We start from the raw sequence: 22,609 nt of genomic DNA, 5'->3' as shown, positions 1-22,609 counted from the left end.
TAACAAATTGGCGTGCGCTTGTGTGCGCACGTGTGTGTTTGTGAAAGTGTAGTGGTTAGCACACTGCACCAGGAACCTGAGTTTGGCCAACATCGGTACCAAATATCTGAACCGGTCCTGAACCTCCTCAAGGTTGACCGGACCCTAAATGAGTTCTTGGCACGGTGTGTAAACACCAGCACTTGGGAGGCAAAGGGGGCCAGGTGTGGGTGCTGACGACACCTCCTTTTCATGTTACCATGCTGATGTCAGTATGTGCTCTATAACAGCATTTGCCCCTCCGGTCTATATATACACGTGCTTACCGTGCACGCTAACAGCACCTGCCCCAACAATCAGTTAAGGCTTCGCGGGATCTTTGCCTTTGTGTCCCCACGTGTTGACGCGCGCGCGTGGCCGTGCGCGCCCCGCCGGCGCCTCCCCCTCCCTCTGTCCCTCCCCCGCGCCCGCTCAGATGATGCCCAAGCCTCCCGATAGCCCCCCCGCCATCCCGCCGCGCCTGCCCACGCGCCTCTCCTACCACCGCTCCTCGCTGCCGCAGAGCTCCCCGCCGCCGCCCCCGCCGCGCGAGCCGCGCTCGCACACCCCTCCCCCCGTGCCGCTGAGGCCGCCCGAAACCTTCGTCAACTATCGCCCGCCCGAGTCCTTCGGCTCGGCCTGCTGCTCCTTCCCCTCGCTGCCCCCGACGCCGCCGCCGCCTCCGCCGGCCTCCACCACGACGACGACGGCGTCAACGACGACGCAGCCCGTGACGTCGACGGGCCAGCAGTCGCCCTTCCCGCTGGCCCCGGTGCCGCCGGGCCGCCTGCCGCGCTTCTGCAACCCGTCGTCCGCGCCGCCCCCGCCCCCGCCCCCGCCGCCGCCGCCTCCGCCGCTCAAGACGTTCCCGCAGAACCTCTCGTACCAAGACGCCGACGAGTTCCCGCCGCCCTCGCCGGGGCCGCCCCTGCCTCCGCGACCCACGCCGCCCGGCGGCGGCGTCGTCGCGGCCTCGAGCGGGGGCGCGACGGGATCCGGCTCGGCCGCCACCCCGCCGTCGCTGCAGTCGTCGTCGTCCTCCGCCTCCTTCGCCGCCTCCTCCTCCCCGTCGCTGTCGTCGCTCTCGTCGTCGGCGGCGGCGCCGTTCTCGTCGTCCGCGCCGTCCTCTGCGGCGAACGCGCAGGCGCCCCTGCCCAAGCTGCCCCCCAAGACGTACAAGCGCGAGCTGTCGACGCCGCCCACGCCGCGCGCGCGGGCAACCTCGCAGGAGGCCCCCTAGCGGAGAGAAAAAAACACACAGCCGCGAATCAAGACGGCGACGTGACATAAAGAAAAAAACACAAACTGTTGTAAAATAATCATAACGTTATTATGAATAATAATTATGATAGTAATAATGCTCATAATAATATTAGTAATAATTACGATAATATATAAAACGATCTTTAAAAATCAAGAGTTCGCAAACTAACACTGTCGAGAAGGCGGAAGAGCAGCAGCAGCAGGAGGAACGTGCGTTATCGTCGACCAGCGCCGAGCGCTGTAGCGTCGTCATCGTCTTTGAGGAGCGAGCGAGGACCCCCCCCCCCCCCGGCCACGGGGCGCCCAGACCCCCAGCCGCAAGCAACCCCAACCGCAAGCACCCTGCCCAACTTAAACGGCACAACAAGCCTGACGGTTTATTTTTTTATTTCTTTACGCATTTTGTATTTTATTTCTAATTAGTTTTTGTCGCAGATGATGTTCATGTTTTTTTGTATCGGTATTATTTTATTGGTCATGTTTAATTGTATTAATCTCAAACAAGAAAAAAAACATTTGTCCATCTGAGCCAGATACGGTTTTTTGCTCAGTAACGAGCGAGCATGACGACTGTGAAATTCCGCGCAACTCAAACGGCCCGGATAGTTTTATTTTTGGTCGTTGGTGTGTTTTTAATTTTATTTCATACAAAAAAAATCACGTGTTTACTTTTTTTTATTTGTTATTGTACACAAATCGTGGCGGGGTTTCTTCCTCTCCGGCGCCTTTGATTTTGGTTCAAATGAGGCGAGCCGGGAAGGGCGCTCCCCGCGTCCGCCATCGTCGCGGGCCAGGTGGAGAGACGGCAGCCGGCCCTGCGACACTGCATGCTGTATCCTGTACACAATCGAACACCGCCTCTCGGGTTTGTTTTTCTCTTTGCTCGTTATTACAAAGGTTTCTTTTGATTTTTTTAATGTTCATAATGTTGAAATCACTGCGTGCGTCCGCAGCAAACTGGAGCAGTGCTTCGTAAAAAAAAAAAGCAAAACAAGAGAAGGTTCGGTTTGCATTTGAGACAAAGCCGAGAGCTCCGCACTCCTGAGTTGTCATCTCCGTGTGTCGGCGTCGGGTCCTCATCAGACACGCGAACGCCCGGTTCTGCCAGGGTCCTCGCAACGCCATCGCCTTCGCCGTTCCCATGCGGCCGCCCCCCCCCGTGGAAAAAAACTAAAATTTGTGATAAGAATTTTTATGAATATTTGTTCGGCTCGAAAAAAGAAAACTTGGCGCATCGTGATGTTGACTTGAAGCAGTGGCGCAGATGTTTGCGCCGGGAAATAGTGTCTGTGGCAGGAGCAAGAGAGATGAGAGAGGAGAGAGAAGAGAGGGAGACACAAGTGAGAGAGTCGAGGGATGATCGGTTAGGGACAGGGGGTGACTTGCACCGAGCACAGTTATCACGCATCTCCCCCGCCCACCAATACAAATGAATATTTCTTGTTCCTTCTCGGCTGGAACCCAGAGTAGCACCCATGGGCTTGGCCACTTTCAGCACAGGGCCGGGGGGGGGAGAGGGGGGTGTCAAAAGGGGTCTCGCGATCCCATCGTCACGACGGGGAGCAGCGTGCTTGAACCTCGCGCGTCCAGAGCGACTGCTCGCGGCCGCACGGGGAGGGGCAAAGCTTAAACGCAATCGTGGAGTTACAAAGAGAAGAGGAAACGTTGTTACCTTGACTCTGGGAAGGCACCACCGTGCACCGTAACCTTGAGCGTCGCGCTCGGGCGACGGAAAGTGGTGAGAAGGGAGCAGCCCTGGACCGGCAAGGAAGCTGCCGGAGCCTCGCGTTCTGTTTCGACAATGTAGGCACTTTTCCAAATGTCGTTCCTTTTATTTATTTCTTTCCATATATTTTTTATATGAACACTCAACCCCTGGTTTATCCATTGCCCTGCACAGCTCGAGTTTGTATGACACAGCCTTAACAGCCATTGTCTCTGGCTAAAATCCCACAGCGAAATTATATTTAGTTTTCTTGTTGTTGTCAGGTTGGGATCGACACTGGAACCAGAACCTAGCGCCGCAGTGTCCTTATTTAAGCCTCGTCTGTGTCCAGCGATTGCCATGACAGGTTACAGCTGGGGTTTCCTACGTTCAGTGTCGGCAGCACCCATGTCATTCACGATGAGAGCATCTTCCCCTTTACGGTTCGGTTTGCGGTGGAGAGCGGGGAACGTTCAACCCCGGAACGCTCAACTCCGGAACGGTGTCGTGTGCTGACCTACGAGCTGGCTGTGTTCCAAGGCCTCGTCTGCCCGTCGCCTTCAATGTCACGTTTTCTTTCTGGAAGCTTCTTGTGTCTGCCAGGTTGTTGGGAGGAGAGATGTGACCCCAGTGTGTACCAAGGATGCAAAATGTTTTAACTGCGACACGCACTCGCACAAGGCTCTTGACACAGCCTTGTGTTTTTATTGTCATTTTTTTTTCCCCAGCAACATTTTACAAAAGGGCCTGTCTAGTTTTTTTTCTATCGTTAATATTTTATTCCCAGATCCATTGATGAACATGATTATGTAATTTTCCTGACGGTGAAAGTTGCCGTAAATCATGCAGCGTTTGCGTTTTTGCCGTAGCCACGGACCTGCATATAAGCGACGTTATTTCTTACAGCGCGGGAAGAAAAATGTAATTAAATAAAATGAGGGAAAACTGCAATTTTTGTTTTGCAGAAAATGTTTCATTTTTTTCTGCTAAAACACAAACACCTCAACGGAGCTGATGTGCACACGGTCCTGTCTGTCGGAGGCGTCAAGTTGTTTCGAGACCCATGTGTCAGCGGACACCTTGCCACGTGCAGCTGGGCCTGAATCGCAGGATCGTTGCTCTGAATGCGCACCGATGAGTCTTGAGCCCAGACCAGTGTTCAACTTGTCGCTGCCACCCTGCGGTGGCATAACCTCGGCGGTTCCAATTTTTCGATGTGACCAACAACGGCGATAATTATTTGAAATAACAAATTTACATTTGTAAGGCACATTTTATCCGTAGATGAGTGGGTAATCAAGTGTCATGTAATTCACTGTTATTAGTATAACTAACTCAATACTAATGTTTTGGTAACTTATGTGGAAATGCATTCTGCTCTAGCCGATGGACCATAACGTTTCTGCTGAAATTGCACGGACGGTGACGCAGCAAGTAGAGAGAAAATCGGGCTTTGCACATGTGCCACGTAGTATGTGCGTACGTTGAATTTCTTTCCACACCGTACGTAGCCAACCCTGCTAATCGGAGGTGCGGGGGCTGGCGGCAAAACACTCAGCCCGGACCCGCCGTGCACAACGTTATCCAGCACGCTCGTGCGACCGTCTCGGGAGCGTGCGCGCCGGTCACGCGCTGTCGACCGACTGTCAAACGCCGAACGCCGTGGTGGCGGCCCGGCGTCGCTCGGCGAGCCTCGGCCAGCCTCGGCCACATCGATGCCTTTGCGCGCAGGAAGCATCTCCACTGCCCTCTCTCTCTCCGGCGCACCGCTGTGGCGGGCCTCGCACTCGCGGCTGCCTCGGGGTCTCTTGTCGCTTATTGCACCGAGCGGTCTCCCATCGACAAAGGTCGTGTTAGGAGTACTTGGGGAGGAAAAAAACGAGTGTGCTCTTTACAGCGCTTGGATGTCCACAGTAGCGGGCGCTGATCGCAGTGGACGAACACTGCGAGGAGGCTATTTCTAGGGAAACTCCTCGGTGTAAATTAATGCTTTTCCACCCATTCCTTGCCCGGCGAACCAGCGTACAGGTGCATACACACCCCCTACTCAGGTGGGGGTACACCTTTTATCCACCCCCTGGAGGTGGGATGATAGGTTGAGTCGAACCCATGGCCTTTACTATCTCGAGTACTTGAACCACCCTCGTGAATAAAAAGAAAACCGCTCGCGTTGCTTTGCGACGGAGGCAGCCCAACCGAGTAGCATTGCCTCCGAGCGGGTAGGCGTGTGCAGACAGTCGTTGCACAGGGAGAGTGCACTCGCCTTTATTTTCACTTGAACAAAATATTTTAAAACATCGTCAAAATCTCACGAGAAGTGCCGTAGAAAAGTGTTGTGTTCAAAATACACGCGGTTGTGGAAATCGAGCAAAAGTAACGCTCCTCTCTAATGTTACAATTTTGTAATGTTGATATTTCCCAGAATTTCACGCCCCACCTAGAAACAACTCGCACACAAATCCTCTGTGTAAATGCAGCCGTGCAACTCGCAATTAGAAGGCTGCAAAACTCGGTTTTGGAGTCACCCTGTCGCAAACGGTGGCTGACGGAATGAGTCTCCAGCAGTGGAGGTGGCGGAGGGGAGCGTGCCCCCCCCCCACACCCCTCTCGCGGCAGTCCTCTTCACCACCAATGGAGATTTGCACCACCCCCATGGTCACGTGCACGCGGAAAGAAGAACGGCACCGACGTTCTGACTCGTGAACGACTGCGGCGTGCTCACGGGAGCGTGTGTGCTGGAGGTGCCTGTCGAAGTGCTTTTGTTTGATTTTAACCGCGCGCGCCCCTGCCCCTCCCGTCGTCCTCGTCGTCGTCTCTTCGTGGCTGGGGAGGAAGCCGAGGCCCCTTGTGTCGCCTGGGTCACTTCCTCTCCCCGCGGAGCTCCGTGGTCGTGGCGTTGGGAAATCTGCGCGAACACAGCGCAAGGGATTTTTCGTTACCCTCGCGAAGGTGAGCGGTGGTGCAGTGGCTCGCGCCGTGAACCCGGCCACCCGAATTCTATTCCCGGCCACAAATAACATTAGTGGCGCGTGACATATATGTGAACTGGTCCTGGGTCCCCTCTTTACCAACCTGCACTGATCAGCGCGGTTAAGTTTGGTTAAACAACCCCTATTCTAGACACAGCATGGGGAGGACGTTTTCCAGTAGTCGATTCTAGTTGATTGACAATTGAATATAATAATTCATTTAACTTGGTGTTCAGAAAGAACCCAATTCACAAATTGGCAAATGCCTCTCTTGATTCTGTTTTTGACAACAACAACAACAACAAAAAATACATCCCAGCATCTCCCATCACCGACCATTCGACAATGCGATGAGTTTCGTGGCCAAGTCGCGTGAGTCGCACTCTCACTGTGCGCCCAACGGAGGCATCCCCCCCGCTCCCCCTCCCGCCGTGCGTGCGCCACCTGCTGCCCCGACTGAAGAAGCTGCGCAGGGATTCGCGGAGGCTGCCCTTGCGAGCCGGCCCCTCCATCGGAGCAGCCGGGGCAGCCGGGGCAGCCGGTGTCCCCGGGCCCTCGCGGTCCTTGCCGCGTCGCGCGCGCCGTCCGGCCGCTTGCGACCGCTTCGTCTCCGCGTCCCCGGAGGAGGCCGGAGCGGCGGCCGCCCCGTGGCGCCTCCGTCTCGGGCGGGCGTGAGCCTGGGTGGCGGTGGCGGCAGCGCGGCCCGACGGTCGCGGGAGGCCGCCGCCGGAGGAGGAGGAGCGCGGCGCGCCGTGCCACGGGGCATCCGCGCGAGGGTGAACCTGCAGCGAGCGCCTCCACGCCGTGTGGCGACCCCCCACGCCGCCTGCACGCACGGCACCGCTGGCGCGTCAGCACGAGCCACGGGGACTCGGGAGCGGAGCCTGGGCTTCGGTGACCGGGCAGTGACCACCGATGCCAGCTTCAAGTCGCCGCGGTATAACCGGTGCTTACCTTGAGCCGGGATTATAATGGACGACCGCACGTTGTACTCTCGTGGTAGTGCCTTACGCTGAGAAGCCCTGCTCCAAACCACGATGCCCAGCACACCGAGCCCTGCGCAATTACTACCCAGAGAGACCCCCCTCCCCACCCACCGTGCCCCCCCCTCCACACCCACCGTGCCCCCCCCTCCACACCCACCGTGCGCCACACCCACCCTGCCCCCCCCTCCCCACCCATCCTGCCCCCCCTCCCCACCCACCGTGCCCCCCCCCTCCACACCCACCGTGCCTGCCCCCTCCCCACCCACCGTGCGTGCCCCCCCCTCCCCACAGACCGTGCCCCCCCTCCACACCCACCCTGCCCCTCCCCACCCACCGTGCCCCCCCTCCCCACCCACCGTGCCCCCCTCCACCCACCCTGCCCCCCTCTACCCACCGTGCCCCCCCTCCCCACCCACCGCGCCCCTCACCTCTTCCATCCTCCATCTCCACTCCCCCGAGCAGGGACGGGAGCGACCACTTGCGCATGGGCGGGGTGCGCGCGCCCGCCGTGGCGGTGCCGGCGAACGCCACGGGCGTGAGCACGCTGGCGTCCAGGCTGGAGCGCGAGCTGCACGGGGAGTCCCCCACGGCCTCCTCGGCGGGGCCGCTGCCGTCCGCCTCGTCCACGGCGCAGCGGTCGCAGGCGTGAGGAGGGAACGGGCGAGCGTCGCTCCCGGTCCCTGCGAGAAGACGGCCGCGACATTCTGATGCAACGACTTGAACACTATGGTGGTTGTTGTTGTGGTTAGTTGTTGTTATTTTACCACGCATGGCCCACTGAGCGACACTGTCTGAGCCCGTTTGCCTTCTCTCATGCAGCAGCCCAAATACTCTACAAGACGCGAGTTTTATAAAAAAAAAAAACCTAATCGGCCGTTGCCCCACCGTGGTCTTTGTGTGTGTTTGTGTCTTCTGTCGTTGTGCGTCGAGTCACGAAGCCACCCCCAACAGCCTCGACACGTCCACACATTGATCAGCATTGGTTGGAGCAAGCCTGGCTCTGCTGATGAGACCCTGAATGTTAAAACCCGTCCAGAGTTTGCCTGTTTTAAACCAATGCTGCTGAACATTATATTTGCAACCCCAGAAGGGCCACTAAGTTAATGGGATGTGTAAACAACCATACGGCACTGTGATATCAACTTGTTTAGTTAACAGCACCATCCTGCGAGGATTTCTCGTGGTGCGGGGGGAGCCCCTCGCTGCATCTAAAGGCCTCGGCGAGAACTGTCCTGCTTGGGATAAGCAGGACAGTTCTCCTTCACCAGGGTTGTTGTGTGTGGCTGCACATGAGTTTGTTTGCCGTTCTGCTCACTACGTGTGTGTGTGTATGCTGTGTGTGGGTATGATATGTGTGCGTAGGCTATGTGTGTGTGTATGCTGTGTGTGTGTGTACAGTGAGGGAAAAAAGTATTTGATCCCCTGCTGATTTTGTACGTTTGCCCACTGATAAAGAAATGATCAGTATATCATTTTAATAATAGATTTATTTGAACAGTGAGAGACAATAACAACAACAAAATCCCGAAAAACGCATGTAAAAAAATGTTATAAATTTGTTTGCATTTTATTGAGGGAAATAAGTATTTGACCCCCTCTCAATCAGAAAGATTTCTGGCTCCCAGGTGTCTTTTATACAGGTAACGAGCTGAGATTAGGAGCACACTCTTAAATGGAGTGATCCTAATCTCAGCTTGTTACCTGTATAAAAGACACCTGTCCACAGAAGCAATCAATCAGATTCCAAACTCTCCACCATGGTCAAGACCAAAGAGCTCTCCAAGGATGTCAGGGACAAGATTGTAGACCTACACAAGGCTGGAATGGGCTACAAGACCATTGCCAAGCAGCTTGGTGAGAAGGTGACAACAGTTGGTGCGATTCTTCGCAAATGGAAGAAACACAAAAGAACTGTCAATCTCCCTCGGCCTCGGCCTGGGGCTCCATGCAAGATCTCACCTCGTGGAGTTGCAATAATCATGAGAACGGTGAGGAATTGGCCCAGAACTACACAGGAGGATCTTGTCAATGATCTCAAGGCAGCTGGGACCATAGTCACCAAGAAAACAATTGGTAACACTACGCCGTGAAGGACTGAAATCCTGCAGCGCCCACAAGGTGCCCCTGCTCAAGAAAGCACATATACATGCCCGTCTTGAAGTTTGCCAATGAACATCTGAATGATTCAGAGGACAACTGGGTGAAAGTGTTGTGGTCAGATGAGACCAAAATGGAGCTCTTTGGCATCAACTCAACTCGCCGTGTTTGGAGGAGGAGGAATGCTGCCTATGACCCCAAGAACACTATCCCCACCGTCAAACATGGAGGTGGAAACATTATTCTTTGGGGGTGTTTTTCTGCTAAGGGGACAGGACAACTTCACCGCATCAAAGGGACGATGGACGGGGCCATGTACCGTCAAATCTTGGGTGAGAACCTCTTTCCCTCAGCCAGGGCATTGAAAATGGGTCGTGGATGGGTATTCCAGCATGACAATGACCCAAAACACACGGCCAAGGCAACAAAGGAGTGGCTCAAGAAGAAGCACATGAAGGTCCTGGAGTGGCCTAGCCAGTCTCCAGACCTTAATCCCATAGAAAATCTGTGGAGGGAGCTGAAGGTTCGAGTTGCCAAACGTCAGCCTCGAAACCTTAATGACTTGGAGAAGATCTGCAAAGAGGAGTGGGACAAAATCCCTCCCGAGATGTGTGCAAACCTGGTGGCCAACTACAAGAAACGTCTGACCTCTGTGATTGCCAACAAGGATTTTGCCACCAAGTACTAAGTCATCTTTTGCAGAGGGGTCAAATACTTATTTCTCTCATTAAAATGCAAATCAATTAATAACGCTTTTGACATGCGTTTTTCTGGATTTTTTTGTTGTTATTCTGTCTCTCACTGTTCAAATAAACCTACCATTAAAATTATAGACTGATCATTTCTTTGTCAGTGGGCAAACGTACAAAATCAGCAGGGGATCAAATACTTTTTTTCCCTCACTGTATGCTGTGTGTATGCTGTGTGTATGCTGTATGTATGCTGTGTATGTGTGTATACTGTGTATGTGTGTATGCTGTGTGTATACTGTGTGTATGCTGTGTGTGTATGCTGTGTGTGCTGTGTGTGTGTGCGCACTAACGCCGTGGCCGCGTGCGTCTCTGCTCGGCTCACAGGCGATGTACTCGGCGACGCACGGACCCAGGCGCCGCGGGGCCGAGGGGCTGCCCCCCTCGCTGGCCGGGCCCCCCACCCCCTGCTGGCTTTGGACAAGCGACTGCGAGCAGAGGGGGCCGAGGCCCCCCCCAGCTCCTCCCTGGACCCACAGCGCTGACGACGGCCCTGGCTGCGTCGCGGGCCGCAGTCTCACCAGCCTCGCCACGGAGAGACACAGGCGGGGAGATAAAGTTATTCGCAGAAGCCAAGCGGGTTTCAACCTGGTTGGCAAAGACCGTCAAGTGTTTGTCGATTTGGGCCGCAATTTGGCCGTACAGCCATGGATTCTTGAATCTATCTGTGTGGAACTTTGCTTGTTTTATCCCCTAACGTGCGCCGTGGGTTGTCGCAGAGGACGCACGATTCTTAGAGGAATTGGATCCTCCCGAGAGAAAACAAACGTGAGACTCATTGAAGCTTCCCTGGCTCAAGACAGGGCATTACGTTGCCATTTACACGGGCAGCACCCACTGCCGGAGACAAAGGGAGACGGAGAGTTGGCATCAAGATGGAGAGTTGGCATTCGTTCCTTAAATTGATTCTCATACCAGACAACACACGCACACACACACAATTACGTGCTTAAAACGAATAAATTCATCATTTGTACAAAATTATGCCGAAACAAATTAGTCCGAACGAGACAGAACAAGTGAGATCGACAGTGCAGTGTGCGTGCACAGACTAAACACGCGAGTTTTTATCCTTTAAGTTAACCAAAACAGCAATAAAAGCGCATTGGGCAAGAAGTCGTGAATCATCGCGGGCCCAAGAGGTGAACAATCCGGGTTGAGCCCTGGACCGTTGCTCTGACCGGCAACCGCCAAGCCGGGCCGGCGTCATCACCGTGAGGCCACGCGCGGGCAGCAGAGAGCAGCGCAGACAAACACTGCTGCACATCGCTGTACTCAACTCTACTATGCGCCCACCTATAGACGCTCCACACCTCGACCGACCCGCAGTGACCAGTGCGGCAAAGCGCCGTCAGACATCCCCCGTGACCTGCGACGGCGTGGGGCGGCCCACGTCCAGCGCAGCAGTGGCCCGACACTGGGGGTGGGGGGGGGGGGGGTCCCCCTCTGTGCCCCTGCGGCTCGCTCTAGCAGACAGCGCCAAGTTCAATGTTCTTCAGGGGGCATTTGCAGAGCGCTCCCGGGAAGAGAGCGCTCGGAGGACGAGGAGCGCGCGCTGCAGGGCCCACGCGGGCCCAGTGGCCGTGGGGCCCGCGGAAGCCGTGGTAAAGAGCGCCCGGTGGTTGCACAGTGGAGACGTTTGGGGGTTTGGCAGGAGAGAGCGTGAAGCCGCGGGTGTTGGGAGTTGGTGCAGCTGCCTACTGGCAAGGAGGGAGGGAGAGTCGATGTCCAGGCAGCAACTGGAATCGGAGCAACTCTAGGAGAGCGAGAGGGCAGCTCTTGAGCAATCGGTTGACGCGATGGGGAGATGAAGGTGCTCGGTTAAGACCCAGAAGGTGTCCCAGCGGAGCTTTCACAACAACAACAATCTGTCAGATGACCAATGTTGAACTCGAGGGGTCCACGTGGTCTTGGCGCTTTGCCTGCAACAAACCCCTTTCACCGCCTGGCTCCGCTCACCATCAGCAGAAATGTTCTTTAACCGAGTGATCCCCATCGATTCATCAGCCCCCGCGTTAAACAACAACAACAACCCCGCCTGGGAAGCATCATTGAGTCTCGAGACTCTTGAACGCAAGAAGAAGATTTGCGTGGTCTCTCATTGGGCTCAACCGCACTTCCTTGTGCTGCTTCCACCACTTATTTGACAGAGACCTACTTGCTGTACGTGTGTATACCCCCCCCCTTCATGAACTATACCTCCACCTGGGCCAGGGAGGGGATGAGACCCCAGCGGACCCCCGTGCGGTGGGGCCCGGAGCTCCCCCGTCCTGCAGGAGCCGCTGCTCCAGGCGGGCCTGGCGCTCCCCGAGCGCGGCGAGGCTCCGCACGACTCCCGACAGCTCGGCCTGCGGGGTGGCATCACGGGGACGCCGCGCACACGCAAAGGTCCCCCTTGTAGCCTCGACACACTTGGCGGGCAAAGTTGGCTGTTCGTTAACACCCCTGACGATGGCGGGCGCGGCTCACGTGGCTAGGGACCACCCCCGGCCGCCTTTGTCTCCCCCGTGTTTACGTTTACACGCCGCACCAGGCTGAGTCGACTTAGGGGAAGCCCGGGACTGACCAATTCAGACGTTAGTTTCTGATGCTGGCCGTGAGCGGAAATCGAACTCTGGCAGCTGGGTTCACATCGCAGTGCGCTAACCACTACGCCACCGTTCCCTGCACACACCACCACGTGCGAGCCACCGCGTCCCACCAACCCTTCCCGATGGGAGTCTCTACCCGCAGACAGCTCTCATCTTGTAGCTACACGCTTCGGCGGTGTGTCCCGGGCTGTCTGACATGAGTTTGAAACTCTGTTCGGAACATTACTATGTGGGTCGGTGCGGGATGGTGACGGTGGGTATACAGCGCCGAGGACTGGTACAGATATATTACTACTGACGCTAGCTCGGTGCGCTAACCAATGCGCCACCGCTCCACCCGATTATGACAATTATGATGTGTTTTTTTTATATTGTGTGTGGTTTTGATCAATTGCGTCAGTGATGAGTTGGGCTGTGAGTGGGTGAGTTGTGAATGGGTGAGCTATGAGTGAGTGGGTGAGCTGTGAATGGGTGAGCTGAGCTGTGTGCTGCACCTTGATGGAGGTCACGATGTCTCTGATCTCCGTCAACTTGAGCATGATCTCGGGTTCCCCGCTCCCTGGATCCATCTCCATCCTCCCCGAGTTGAGATCCTGGGTTCCAGGCAGGGGGTTCTCACTCTCAGTGTGAGATCTCCGCTCTTAGTACACCGTGGGGGCACTCGCCTGGGGAGTGGTGGGGGATGTCTCCTTCGCCCAATCTCCCTGCGATCAGCTCCGGGGTTGTCCTCCCGGCGAAGGCCTCAAACTCCCGAGGTGGTGCCGAGGGCTGCAGCTGCCTCCAGCGTCAGACAGGGACCGCGTGTGGCTCCCTCTCCGTGCGTCGAGGCGGTCACGAGCCCTCCCCCACCCCCGCCTCCCTATCTCGCTCGCTAACAGCACGCAGGACGTACTCCGCCGAGCAGAGTGCCCCACATGAATTAAATATACATCGCCAATGTCTGTCGTGGTTGCTCTTCGCTGTGCGCGCGCGCGAGAGCGCAGCCGACTCGCGGCACCTGCTACCCCCCCTCCTCCTCCTCCAAGCTCCCACCCCGTGTCCCTCGATCATCCACCGCGTGGTGAGAGAGTGACTTGCTCTCTCTCTACCCGTGCTCTCTCTATCCGTGCTCTCTCTATCCGTGCTCTCTCTATCCGTGTTCTCTCTATCCGTGCTCTCTCTATCCGTGATCTCTCTATCCGTGATCTCTCTCTATCCGTGATCTCTCTATATCCGTGATCTCTCTATATCCGTGCTCTCTCTATCCGTGTTCTCTCTATCCGTGCTCTCTCTCTACCCGTGCTCTCTCTACCCGTGCTCTCTCTCTACCCGTGCTCTCTCTACCCGTGCTCTCTATCCGTGATCTCTCTATCCGTGCTCTCTCTCTACCCGTGCTCTCTCTATCCGTGCTCTCTCTATCCGTGCTCTCTCTATCCGTGCTCTCTCTATCCGTGCTCTCTCTATCCGTGTTCTCTCTATCCGTGCTCTCTCTATCCGTGCTCTCTCTACCCGTGATCTCTCTCTCTCTCACGGCTGTGCAAGGTCGTGACCGCACGCCGCAGGAATGGGACGCTGCCGGCTCAGCCCTCCCCGCTCTCCCCCCCGTGTTTGTGTTTCGCTGTTTGGGAGCGCTGAGGCGTGATGCTCCGCTTCCCTTGCTCGCCATCGCATCTGAAAGGACAAAACAATCCGCCTCTTTCCCTCCCGAGTTCCACGCCGCATACTCACACACAGACACACACGCCGCGCACTCACAAGCGCACACAGACGTACTACAAAGGCAAAGATCCCCCGTGTAGCCTGAACAGTCTGTTGGGCCAAGTGCTGTTAGCGAGCCACTATGAATTGCCGGCACGGTACACAAAGGAAGTGGGTGGTCAGCACCACGCCCGACCGCCTTTGTCTCCCCAGTGGTGAAGTTTACACACCACACAGGTACTACACCCACTTACACGCAGACACGCACTCGCGAATGCACATTCAGTCAGACGCGCGCACGCACACAAGACAAAGATCCCCCATATAGCCTTCAACAGACTGGAGGAGCAAGGGAGTTGGTGGCCAGACCCACGCCCGGCCCCCTTTGTCTTCCTATTGGCGATATTTACACACCGGGTACAGGACTCATTTGAGGCTGATTCAACCTAGGGGAGGTCCAGAACCGGTTCAGATAATCATCACTGTTGGCCGTGAGCGCACACACACCCCAACACACACCGATACACACTCGCACACACACCGATACACACCCCAACACACACCGATACACACTCGCACACATACCGATACATATACACAATTGCACTCACACACACACCAATACACACTCACACACACACCGATACACACTCGCTAACACACCGATACACACTCGCACACACACCGATACACACTCGCACACACACCGATACACACTCGCTAACACACCGATACACACTCGCACACACACCGATACACACTCGCACACACACCGATACACACTCGCACACACACCGATACACACTCGCACACACACCGATACACACTCGCACACATACCGATACACACTCGCACACACACCGATACACACTCGCACACACACACGCTCACGCTGTTGGAGCAAGTGCTGTTAGCTAGCACCTATTGAGGCCTGGACAGCGATCGTGTTGGCGTGGCCAGCACCACGCCCGGATGCCTTTATCCCACCACTGCTGATATTGATATGGAGGCCCAGGTACTCAATTAAGGCTGAGTCGACCTAGGGGATGCACGGAATATGCTAATGAGTTTGGCCATGGTGGGAACCGAACCCAGGTCGCTAGATTCGTAGCGCGGTCCTCCAACCACAACACCACTCTTCATGGACACGTGAAATATCATTTTAAATACGATTTAAATTAGAATGTTAAGATCTTATTTCAGACTTCTTGTATTGCTTCGATGTATTTGGCGTTCGTATCACGTGCCTACGTTTGCGGCACTGTCTCACCAAGACTCCCGAGAGAGACTGTAGGTTTCATGCGGATTTTTTTGTATTTAAAAGTTTCACCTGAATCCAGTAACCCCTTGAGATGGAGCATCTCGTTTCCAAGCCGTGCCCAGAATCAAGCTCGGGTCACCGGCGTCAAAAGTGCAATGCGCTAACCACTGCGTCACCGCTCAATCCGAAAAGAACCAACCTCCTCTTTGTCCAGCTACCCAGATGCCTACAAAGACAAAGATCCCCCGTATAGCATTGAAGAGACTGTTGGGGCAAGTGTTGTTAGCGAGCACATATGAAAGCCGGGACGGCACGCGAGGAGGTTGGTGGCCAACACCACGCCGGGCCGCCTTTGGGGATGTTTACACACCGCACCAGGCGCTCTTTTGCGGCTGAGTCGACCTAGGGGAGGCCCGGGACCGGTTCAGATAATCCTCACTGGTTCTAGTCCGTGAGCTGGAATCGAACTCGGTTTGGTCGGGTTCGTGGCACGCGAAACGCGGCGCTTCCCGCTCCCCACGACGCCCAGACGCACGCACGCACGCGGACACGGCGCTCGTGTTTGCAGTTCCCAGGAGCCGCTCTGAATCGCCCCGTGTCTCTCGCACCGTCCCCAATCTCGCGAGTCGCTGTGGCGCAATGCGGAACATTCATTCTGCGCTGGGTGCGTCTGGCAACCACGCAGCGCCTCGCCGGGCAAGGTGCGGGGGTGGGTGTAAGACGGCGGGCTCTGGGCTCTGTGTGGACTAAGAGGGGCGGGGGGGGGGGGCTCTCACGTCGCTGTTGTTAGCTGGTGTTTGTCTTTCGTGGGGGGCGGTAGGTTGAGAATTTTTTTGTTTGAAATGTTTTAAACGGACAAAGGGGCCTGAAAAATGTTGTCACCTGGGCCCCCATTTGTATCCAAGGCGCTGCTTCTGGCATTGGCAACAGCGGGGTCGAGCATGGTTATAATATTCGTGGCTGTGTTCGATTAGCTGTGTATGATATTCAACAATACATTCAATATCCTTATTTAATATATTGTCAGTAATTATCGTCTCATGCCAATGTGGCGCTCATAGCAGCAACTCGGCCGTGCGGTGGCGCCTGTCTCCCCCCCGGTAGGGGTCAACCGGTCAGTGCTGCGGCTACGACCCGAGTTCGATTCAGGCCCACGGCCACCAACACCGCTGACGATTATCCGAATCGGTCCCAGGCTTCCCCTAAGTGGACTCGGCCTCAAATGAGTACGCAGTGCGTTGTGGAAACATCGCCACTCGGGAGACAAAGGCGGTCTGGGGTGGTTGCTGGCTACCCCACACCCGTATGTGCCGTGTCGGCCTTCATAGGTGCTACTCGCTAACAGCACTTGCCCCAACAGTCTGTTAAGGCTTTGCCTTTGGTACGTCATTATCACGCGTTTGACTCATGACATGAATGATCCGGTGATGCTGCTGCTGAGTTGGCAGTGGTGCACAAAGCACAGTTAACAACACAACTCACCAATAAAAAACTATATATAACAGTTGACGTTTCAAACAATGACCCTTCTTCGCAACACATAAAACAATAATTATTTGAAAATGTATAAACTTGAATGCCAGTGTTATGGACGAATCAATGATGCGTGTGTGGCTGAAACTTGAATTAAAACGCAGGGTCTCGGCACTGCCAGCACGGAACTCTTGACAGTCGAAGCAACCCCATCGCCTGACCACCACCTATATTCAGCCATTAACAAATGTAGTCACCCCCATGTAATTTATTGCAGTAGTTGTCTTGTCGAGGGACTGCCCCCCCCCACTGGCGCAGAACTTCAGGTGGGTGTTGAAACATCTGCCCCTATGAGCAGGCAGAAGACGCTGGTACTTTGACCACACAGAGATTGGTCACATTGATGAATATTTGCCCAGTTGGTACATGGTCATCTGCATGAGACACCGACCCCGCTGGCTTGTGGGACCGAAGTTGAGACACACTGTGTGTTGCCCATTACGTATCCTCCACATCCTACAGGGTTCGTGTAGGTGGGCAGCATAGACATTGGCTAACAATACATTGCAGGCTTTTGCAGCGCTGCCCTCTGCTGAGAATGAAACCCTAAGCCAAGTCCACAGGGGCGTGCAAGCATCATTAGGGGTTAAAGCATCCGTGAAATGGTGAGGGCTTCTCACGGCCTCGAAAAAATATTCAAGGCGTTCACGAACGAGCCAAGTGTGGAGGGCTTGTCAGCCCAATGGCTATGGGTGCCGGATCCTGTGTGGTGGCCCCTGTGAGATGCGTTTCATTCACAGAGAACCGCGTTGGAGGCACTGGTAACAGCAGACGTCAGCCACCCCCCCACGCCCCCACCACCTCCGTGAAATTTGCATAAAAACACAGCGAACCTTCATCTAAGGTCCAGGTGCAGGCAGAATGCAGAGTCACGGCCCAGGCTCTGGAGGCAACCAAACGAAACCTTTAACACACCGACGAATATGGCACAATTCTTTGCTTTATTTTATTGAAACCCACCCTCCCCACTTCTCCATACAAAGAGTACTGTGCATCTCGTACAGGACGGACACATCGTCTGCTGTATCAATGTGCTACGCGTGCGCTGAGATCGATGAGATTTGGTTACTGACCACCGATGTGAATGTCCTTTGGCAGCGTGTACTACACAACGCACTGAAGAGTTTGTTTTCTGAACGTTTTCATTCTAGAATCACTCTAGAATCAACCGCAGGGGAGAAACACTGTTTTGTTTTGCCACAATAGTCATGTAATTTTTCACATTTAATTTAACATTAAATCAATTTAGAATTACAGCCTGCACTTTAAACAAACAGCACGTTCTAATACCATTGCATAGTTTACAATGAAAGCTTGCATTATGTTTGTATCGATGTTGAGACCAGAAAATTAATCGTTCATTATGGACAGTTATAAAATTTTACACCGTGAAAGTATTTTTTTTTTAACCTGTACATCATTGCAGTGCATGGTTCAGTTTCGCACAGCACACCTGTGTATCACACACTTGCGCGTCACACACTTGCGCACCATAAAGTTCCACGCGCGCCGTACGCTTGAAACGTCCAGCTCGGAGCCGTGCGAGCACACACGCTTGGCGCTATGCGGGGTTGGTCTCAGGCTCGCGGCCCTCGGACAGCCGGGCCTGCACCAGGCGGCGCACCCTCTCCAGGATGATCTCGTTGGCGCTGCTGCAGTCGTCGGGGCCGTACGGCGGCGCCACGCTCAGCACGCCGCCGGCCACGAGCAGCTCATCGCCTCGCTCCTCCACCGGCACGTGGTTCCGCCGGAGCCACACGAGCAGCGCCTGCCGGCGCGACGCCACCTCCTCGGCACCCAACGAGGGCCGGTGGCGCGCGGCGGGCCGGAAGAGCATCGACGGGCACTCGGACGTCGCCGCCGCGTCGCCCCCCGGAGCCCGAGTCTCGACCACGGAGCGCACGGCGTGGCCCATCACCGTGCACAGGGTCAGCTCGGGGCTCCCCGGCGACGGCTGGGTCACGAGCATGATGCTGCAGGGTAGGGGAGAAGTCGGTTAATCTCGTCCTTCCAGCACCCTTCAATCTGCTTGCACAGCTGAAGTCCTCCACATTGAGCCCTGATTACCTCGTGCGTATGGTCCTGTTCCAAGTCTCATTGACAGTCACGCTAATCTCGGAGACGGTATCGGCTGTAAAACACCGTCCAACTCCACTTTTCTTGTTGTGGCTCAAGAACCTTGGTATGGAGAGTGGTGCTGTCAGGTGAAGGGTGGGGAGCGGGACTGGTTGGGATCGAGGTCAAGCCACGGGCTTCCCTTGGGCACAGAACTGATTAACAGTTGGTTACTAGCCTCACTTCAGTTCCAACTTAACCAAGCAATGAATTCAAATTGTAGCCCTTAGCACTTAGCACTACGTCTAACTGCAACATTAATCTTAACGAGTACTCATCACAATCTTAACCGAATTAAAAACAGAAATCCAATCACTTACTTGATCTTTCAGAATTCAAATCACTCTTAGCTTAACCCTTAACCCCTAATGCTTACCTTAACACTATCGCTCAAGGCAAGGTCAAGAGTTAATCACAATCAATGCTGTTTATGCCACCACACCTCACCATCGCTTCCTTCTCAGAGTTGTCAGAAAATCAACAACTGACCTCGATGGCCGACTCATACGGCATCCTGCATCTTCCTTTAGGGTTGAACGGTAGTGCACGCAGTGACATGAGTTTAAAGTCCTGGCCATGGGTGTTTTTTGAACCAGTCATGGGCCTACCCTTCACCAGCCTACGCCAAGCAGTGTGATAAAGTATGGTCAAGTAACCCCAATCCAGCAGTGGATGGGCAATAGGGCCGTGCAAGTACGTGCACAATCCTGTATATCGTGACGGTACCTCACGGACGTGTTCACACCGCGCTGCAGGGTGGTCATCGTCCCGCGCAGTCCTTCATCCTGTGGGGGGTGTGGCGGGGTGGGTGTAGAGGGGTGGTGAGCGGGTCTCACCTGGCCGAGACGGGGTCCACGGTGTAGACCCAGCCCTCTCGCTGCACGCCCTCGTCCGCACACACGCGCACGTGCCTGTGCAGCAGCTCCTGCCAGCGCAGCGGGGACAGCTCGCTCCACGCCTTCGTCTCCTCCACCACCTCCAGCCCCCTCGTCTCTCCAGCCTGGTCGCCTTCTTTCACTTCCCCAACCTCATCGTCCGTCTCCGCCACCACCTCCATTGCATTTCCCTCCGTCTCCCGCACCTCGGCGTCCGTGACCTCGCAGGCATCTTTAGTCTTCGCAGCGTCTCCCATCGTCGGCATGTCTCCCGTCTCTTCAGAATCTCTCTCCGAGGCCGCTGCGCACTCAGACCGCACCGTGGAATTCATATTTATAAAAACGCTGCTTTGCATCGAGAGGGATAACTGGTCGGATACGCGGCCTCCGCTCACAATCGTTGACGCTTCGCGGCCGTGGAATCGCCGTGGCTTACGCCGTCAAGGTGCCGAGAACGCAAGTCGATAACAAAGGTGACATTTTAGCTTCTTGTTCATTTTTGAGTGGTCCGTTCATCACTTTGGAATTCATTTGGCGGATCATTTGGAACGCGTGTTGTCTACCAGAATTGTAAACCGTTGGGGCTGTCAATTGGCCAGACGATGGCAGTACAGTAAGGAGTTTGCTAACCTGTGAAGCAGCAGCAGCAGCCTTCAGAGTGTTATACTATGACGTGCGTGGACTTTTTTTCTCCCTACTTCCTCCCATGAAAACAATCACTGGACTGTACCCAATTGAGGCCATCACAACATCCCAGTACACAGGCCCCTCCATCACAACTGCGTCTGGAGACCCAACGATGTCGGCGAATAAACCACACGCGACGTTACTGCAATTGCCTCACTGCAATAATACACGTACGTTAGTTGAACCAGACGTGGGGACTTCATCATCAAACAGTGGATAGAACATGACGAACGCCGATGCGAATAACGGAGGCCCCCTATGGGAACGGGGTTTCATCACGGTCACAACAGTTGCACACACACGACGTCACCGACGATCGGTAACAATGAATAATTATCAATGAGCAGCTGCTCAACTTTAAACTTCCCCAGGAACCCTGAAACTTTGAAGGGGGCGAGACCGTAGCGAGTTGCTGGCAGAGACAGACAGCGAGGGGACAGCAGTCGCGCTCACCCCGAGCTGGGGGCAGCTGCCGCCGCTACAGCGCCACTCCAGGGCGCGGCGAGGCCACACATCCACCCCCCCCCCCCCCCGATGCTGTTGCTGCTACATCTGTATGCAAAGAGCTTGGTAGCTCATCGGATTCCTCATGCAGTCTAAATATTCTGATTCTGGCTCCTCTCCTCACATGGGAGCTCGCCTAACCAGACCTCGCCCCCAGTATCCGCAATTGTTATCGACTGGGCTTGGGCAGCCGCGTCGCTGATATTGTTTATGAGTTAACGCCGAGTTAATGAAGTGGTCTAGAACGCTGCTGGTTGTAAGAGTTTAATTTAAGCACAAAACTGTACTTGAACCACGCGTACTCACCGGCTATCGCCACAGACGTGACGTCACGAAGAGCGTGCGTGAGTGACGTCATCACCGCACGGAGGGATGGCGTCACCGCCGCAGAGCGAGTTCGCGGTGACGTCAAGCGAAGTCGGTGACACGCCGGACCGGGGTGACGTCACACTCGAGACGCGCGTCTAAAATCTATTGCGGCCCACAGGCGGAATGTGGCTTGAATGAAAGCACGGGTGTGGAGCATAGGGCGTGAACTACGCGCGTAATTTATATATTTGTTTTGTTCCGCTTAAGAGTACAGACCACAAACCGTGATGACCACGCCGCTGACGTTATTACGCAACCACATTCACGAGGACGTTTAAGGCAGAACATTTACAAATTCTAGATTTACAAAGGCAAAGGAAGTTTTACAAAGGCAAATGAAGTTTCCTACAAACTCGAGCGGATTAATTTGTTTTAAATGTACCATGTCCATTGTGAACGTCACTTCCGGAGTAGCGTCTTTTACCGGATAGATTTTTGTTTTAAAATAATTGCAAATAACCCCCCCCCCCCGCGACTGCGACCCCCCCTCCCCCCCTGCGGCAATGATCTCGAGCCGAACGCCCGCTGCGGCTCCCGTTAAATTTCAAAACCAAGCAGAGAGAAGCGCCGCGCGCCTTCGACGCCGCCGGGCGTAGGTTTTGTTTTAGGGGTCCATTTCGAGCGCGAAGGGCAGCCCCGGTGGGATCAAGACAGAGGGCAGCACCCCTCTCACGAGGGTTTAATTCCACGTGAAACCGATCAAGGGGATTCAATGGGACCGCACTGTTGACGTCACTTCCCGCGTGACGTCACCACGCTTACTAACTCAGCATCGATTTAAAAAAAACACAACTCAAAGCAATAATCAACGCGTCCCCCTACGATAGATCTGAGTATCAATATTCAAATCCAGCGTTTGAAACAAAGTCGCAAGAAAATGAGCCGAGGACCGTGACGGAGGTTGACACACCCATGTGACGTCACCATTTTTTACTTCCCCTAGATAAAAAGAAATGTTTCCGATGAACAAAAACTCAACTCTCTGAAAAACTAAACTGCAAAACCGACGTAATACTGACACATTAAAAAAATATATACTATTCAGATATAATTTTGCACCGGACGTGACGTCAATCCGCGAACGCGCTTGATTTGTGTCGCCGCCCCCGCGTCTCAGGGGCCCCAGCGCATGCGCAGTGGCGCGTAACGGCCGTGAGGGGGAGGTGCCGGAGCAGAAACGGGCGGGAGGGGGAGGGCTAGGCCAAAAAAT

General features: G+C 55.0%; 3 protein-coding genes across 4 annotated transcripts in view; 1 reads left to right on the top strand and 2 right to left on the bottom strand.

The window, feature by feature from the left end:
* SOS1 (SOS Ras/Rac guanine nucleotide exchange factor 1) overlaps positions 1 to 3,937 on the top strand; it is a 43,183-nt gene extending 39,246 nt beyond the window's left edge. Inside the window, exon 23 of the mRNA XM_032948449.2 lies at positions 455 to 3,937. Within this exon, the coding sequence (XP_032804340.2) occupies positions 455 to 1,258 (804 nt within the window). The 3' untranslated portion in view covers positions 1,259 to 3,937. The remainder of the gene's footprint in view (positions 1 to 454) is intronic.
* Positions 3,938 to 5,237: 1,300 nt separating this feature from the next.
* On the bottom strand, positions 5,238 to 14,235 carry LOC116939698 (uncharacterized). Its single transcript, XM_032948448.2, has 6 exons — positions 12,873 to 14,235; positions 11,987 to 12,135; positions 10,113 to 10,312; positions 7,370 to 7,621; positions 6,400 to 6,781; positions 5,238 to 5,891 (listed from the first exon to the last, which is right to left on the bottom strand). Exons 1-6 carry the CDS (start codon positions 12,951 to 12,953, stop codon positions 5,846 to 5,848), a joined length of 1,110 nt encoding a protein of 369 aa, XP_032804339.2. The 5' UTR covers positions 12,954 to 14,235; the 3' UTR covers positions 5,238 to 5,845.
* Positions 14,236 to 17,771: 3,536 nt separating this feature from the next.
* On the bottom strand, positions 17,772 to 22,475 carry GEMIN6 (gem nuclear organelle associated protein 6). 2 transcript variants are annotated; one of them, XM_032948450.2, is made up of 3 exons: positions 21,337 to 22,475; positions 19,801 to 20,140; positions 17,772 to 18,822 (listed from the first exon to the last, which is right to left on the bottom strand). In XM_032948450.2, exons 1-3 carry the CDS (start codon positions 21,386 to 21,388, stop codon positions 18,411 to 18,413), a joined length of 804 nt encoding a protein of 267 aa, XP_032804341.1. In that variant the 5' UTR covers positions 21,389 to 22,475; the 3' UTR covers positions 17,772 to 18,410. The 2 variants fall into 2 exon arrangements, with proteins under 2 accessions (XP_032804341.1, XP_032804342.1); XM_032948451.2 differs by lacking the exon at positions 21,337 to 22,475 and adding an exon at positions 20,980 to 21,326.
* Between the last annotated feature and the right edge of the window lie 134 nt (positions 22,476 to 22,609).

This window comes from Petromyzon marinus, chromosome 6 (genome assembly GCF_048934315.1).
Source record: "Petromyzon marinus isolate PM22_M1 ecotype Great Lakes invasive population chromosome 6, UKy_Petmar_22M1.pri1.0, whole genome shotgun sequence".
NCBI lineage: Eukaryota > Metazoa > Chordata > Hyperoartia > Petromyzontiformes > Petromyzontidae > Petromyzon > Petromyzon marinus.
Note: the sequence above shows the minus strand (reverse complement) of the source record. Positions and strands in the feature narration are given on the sequence as shown.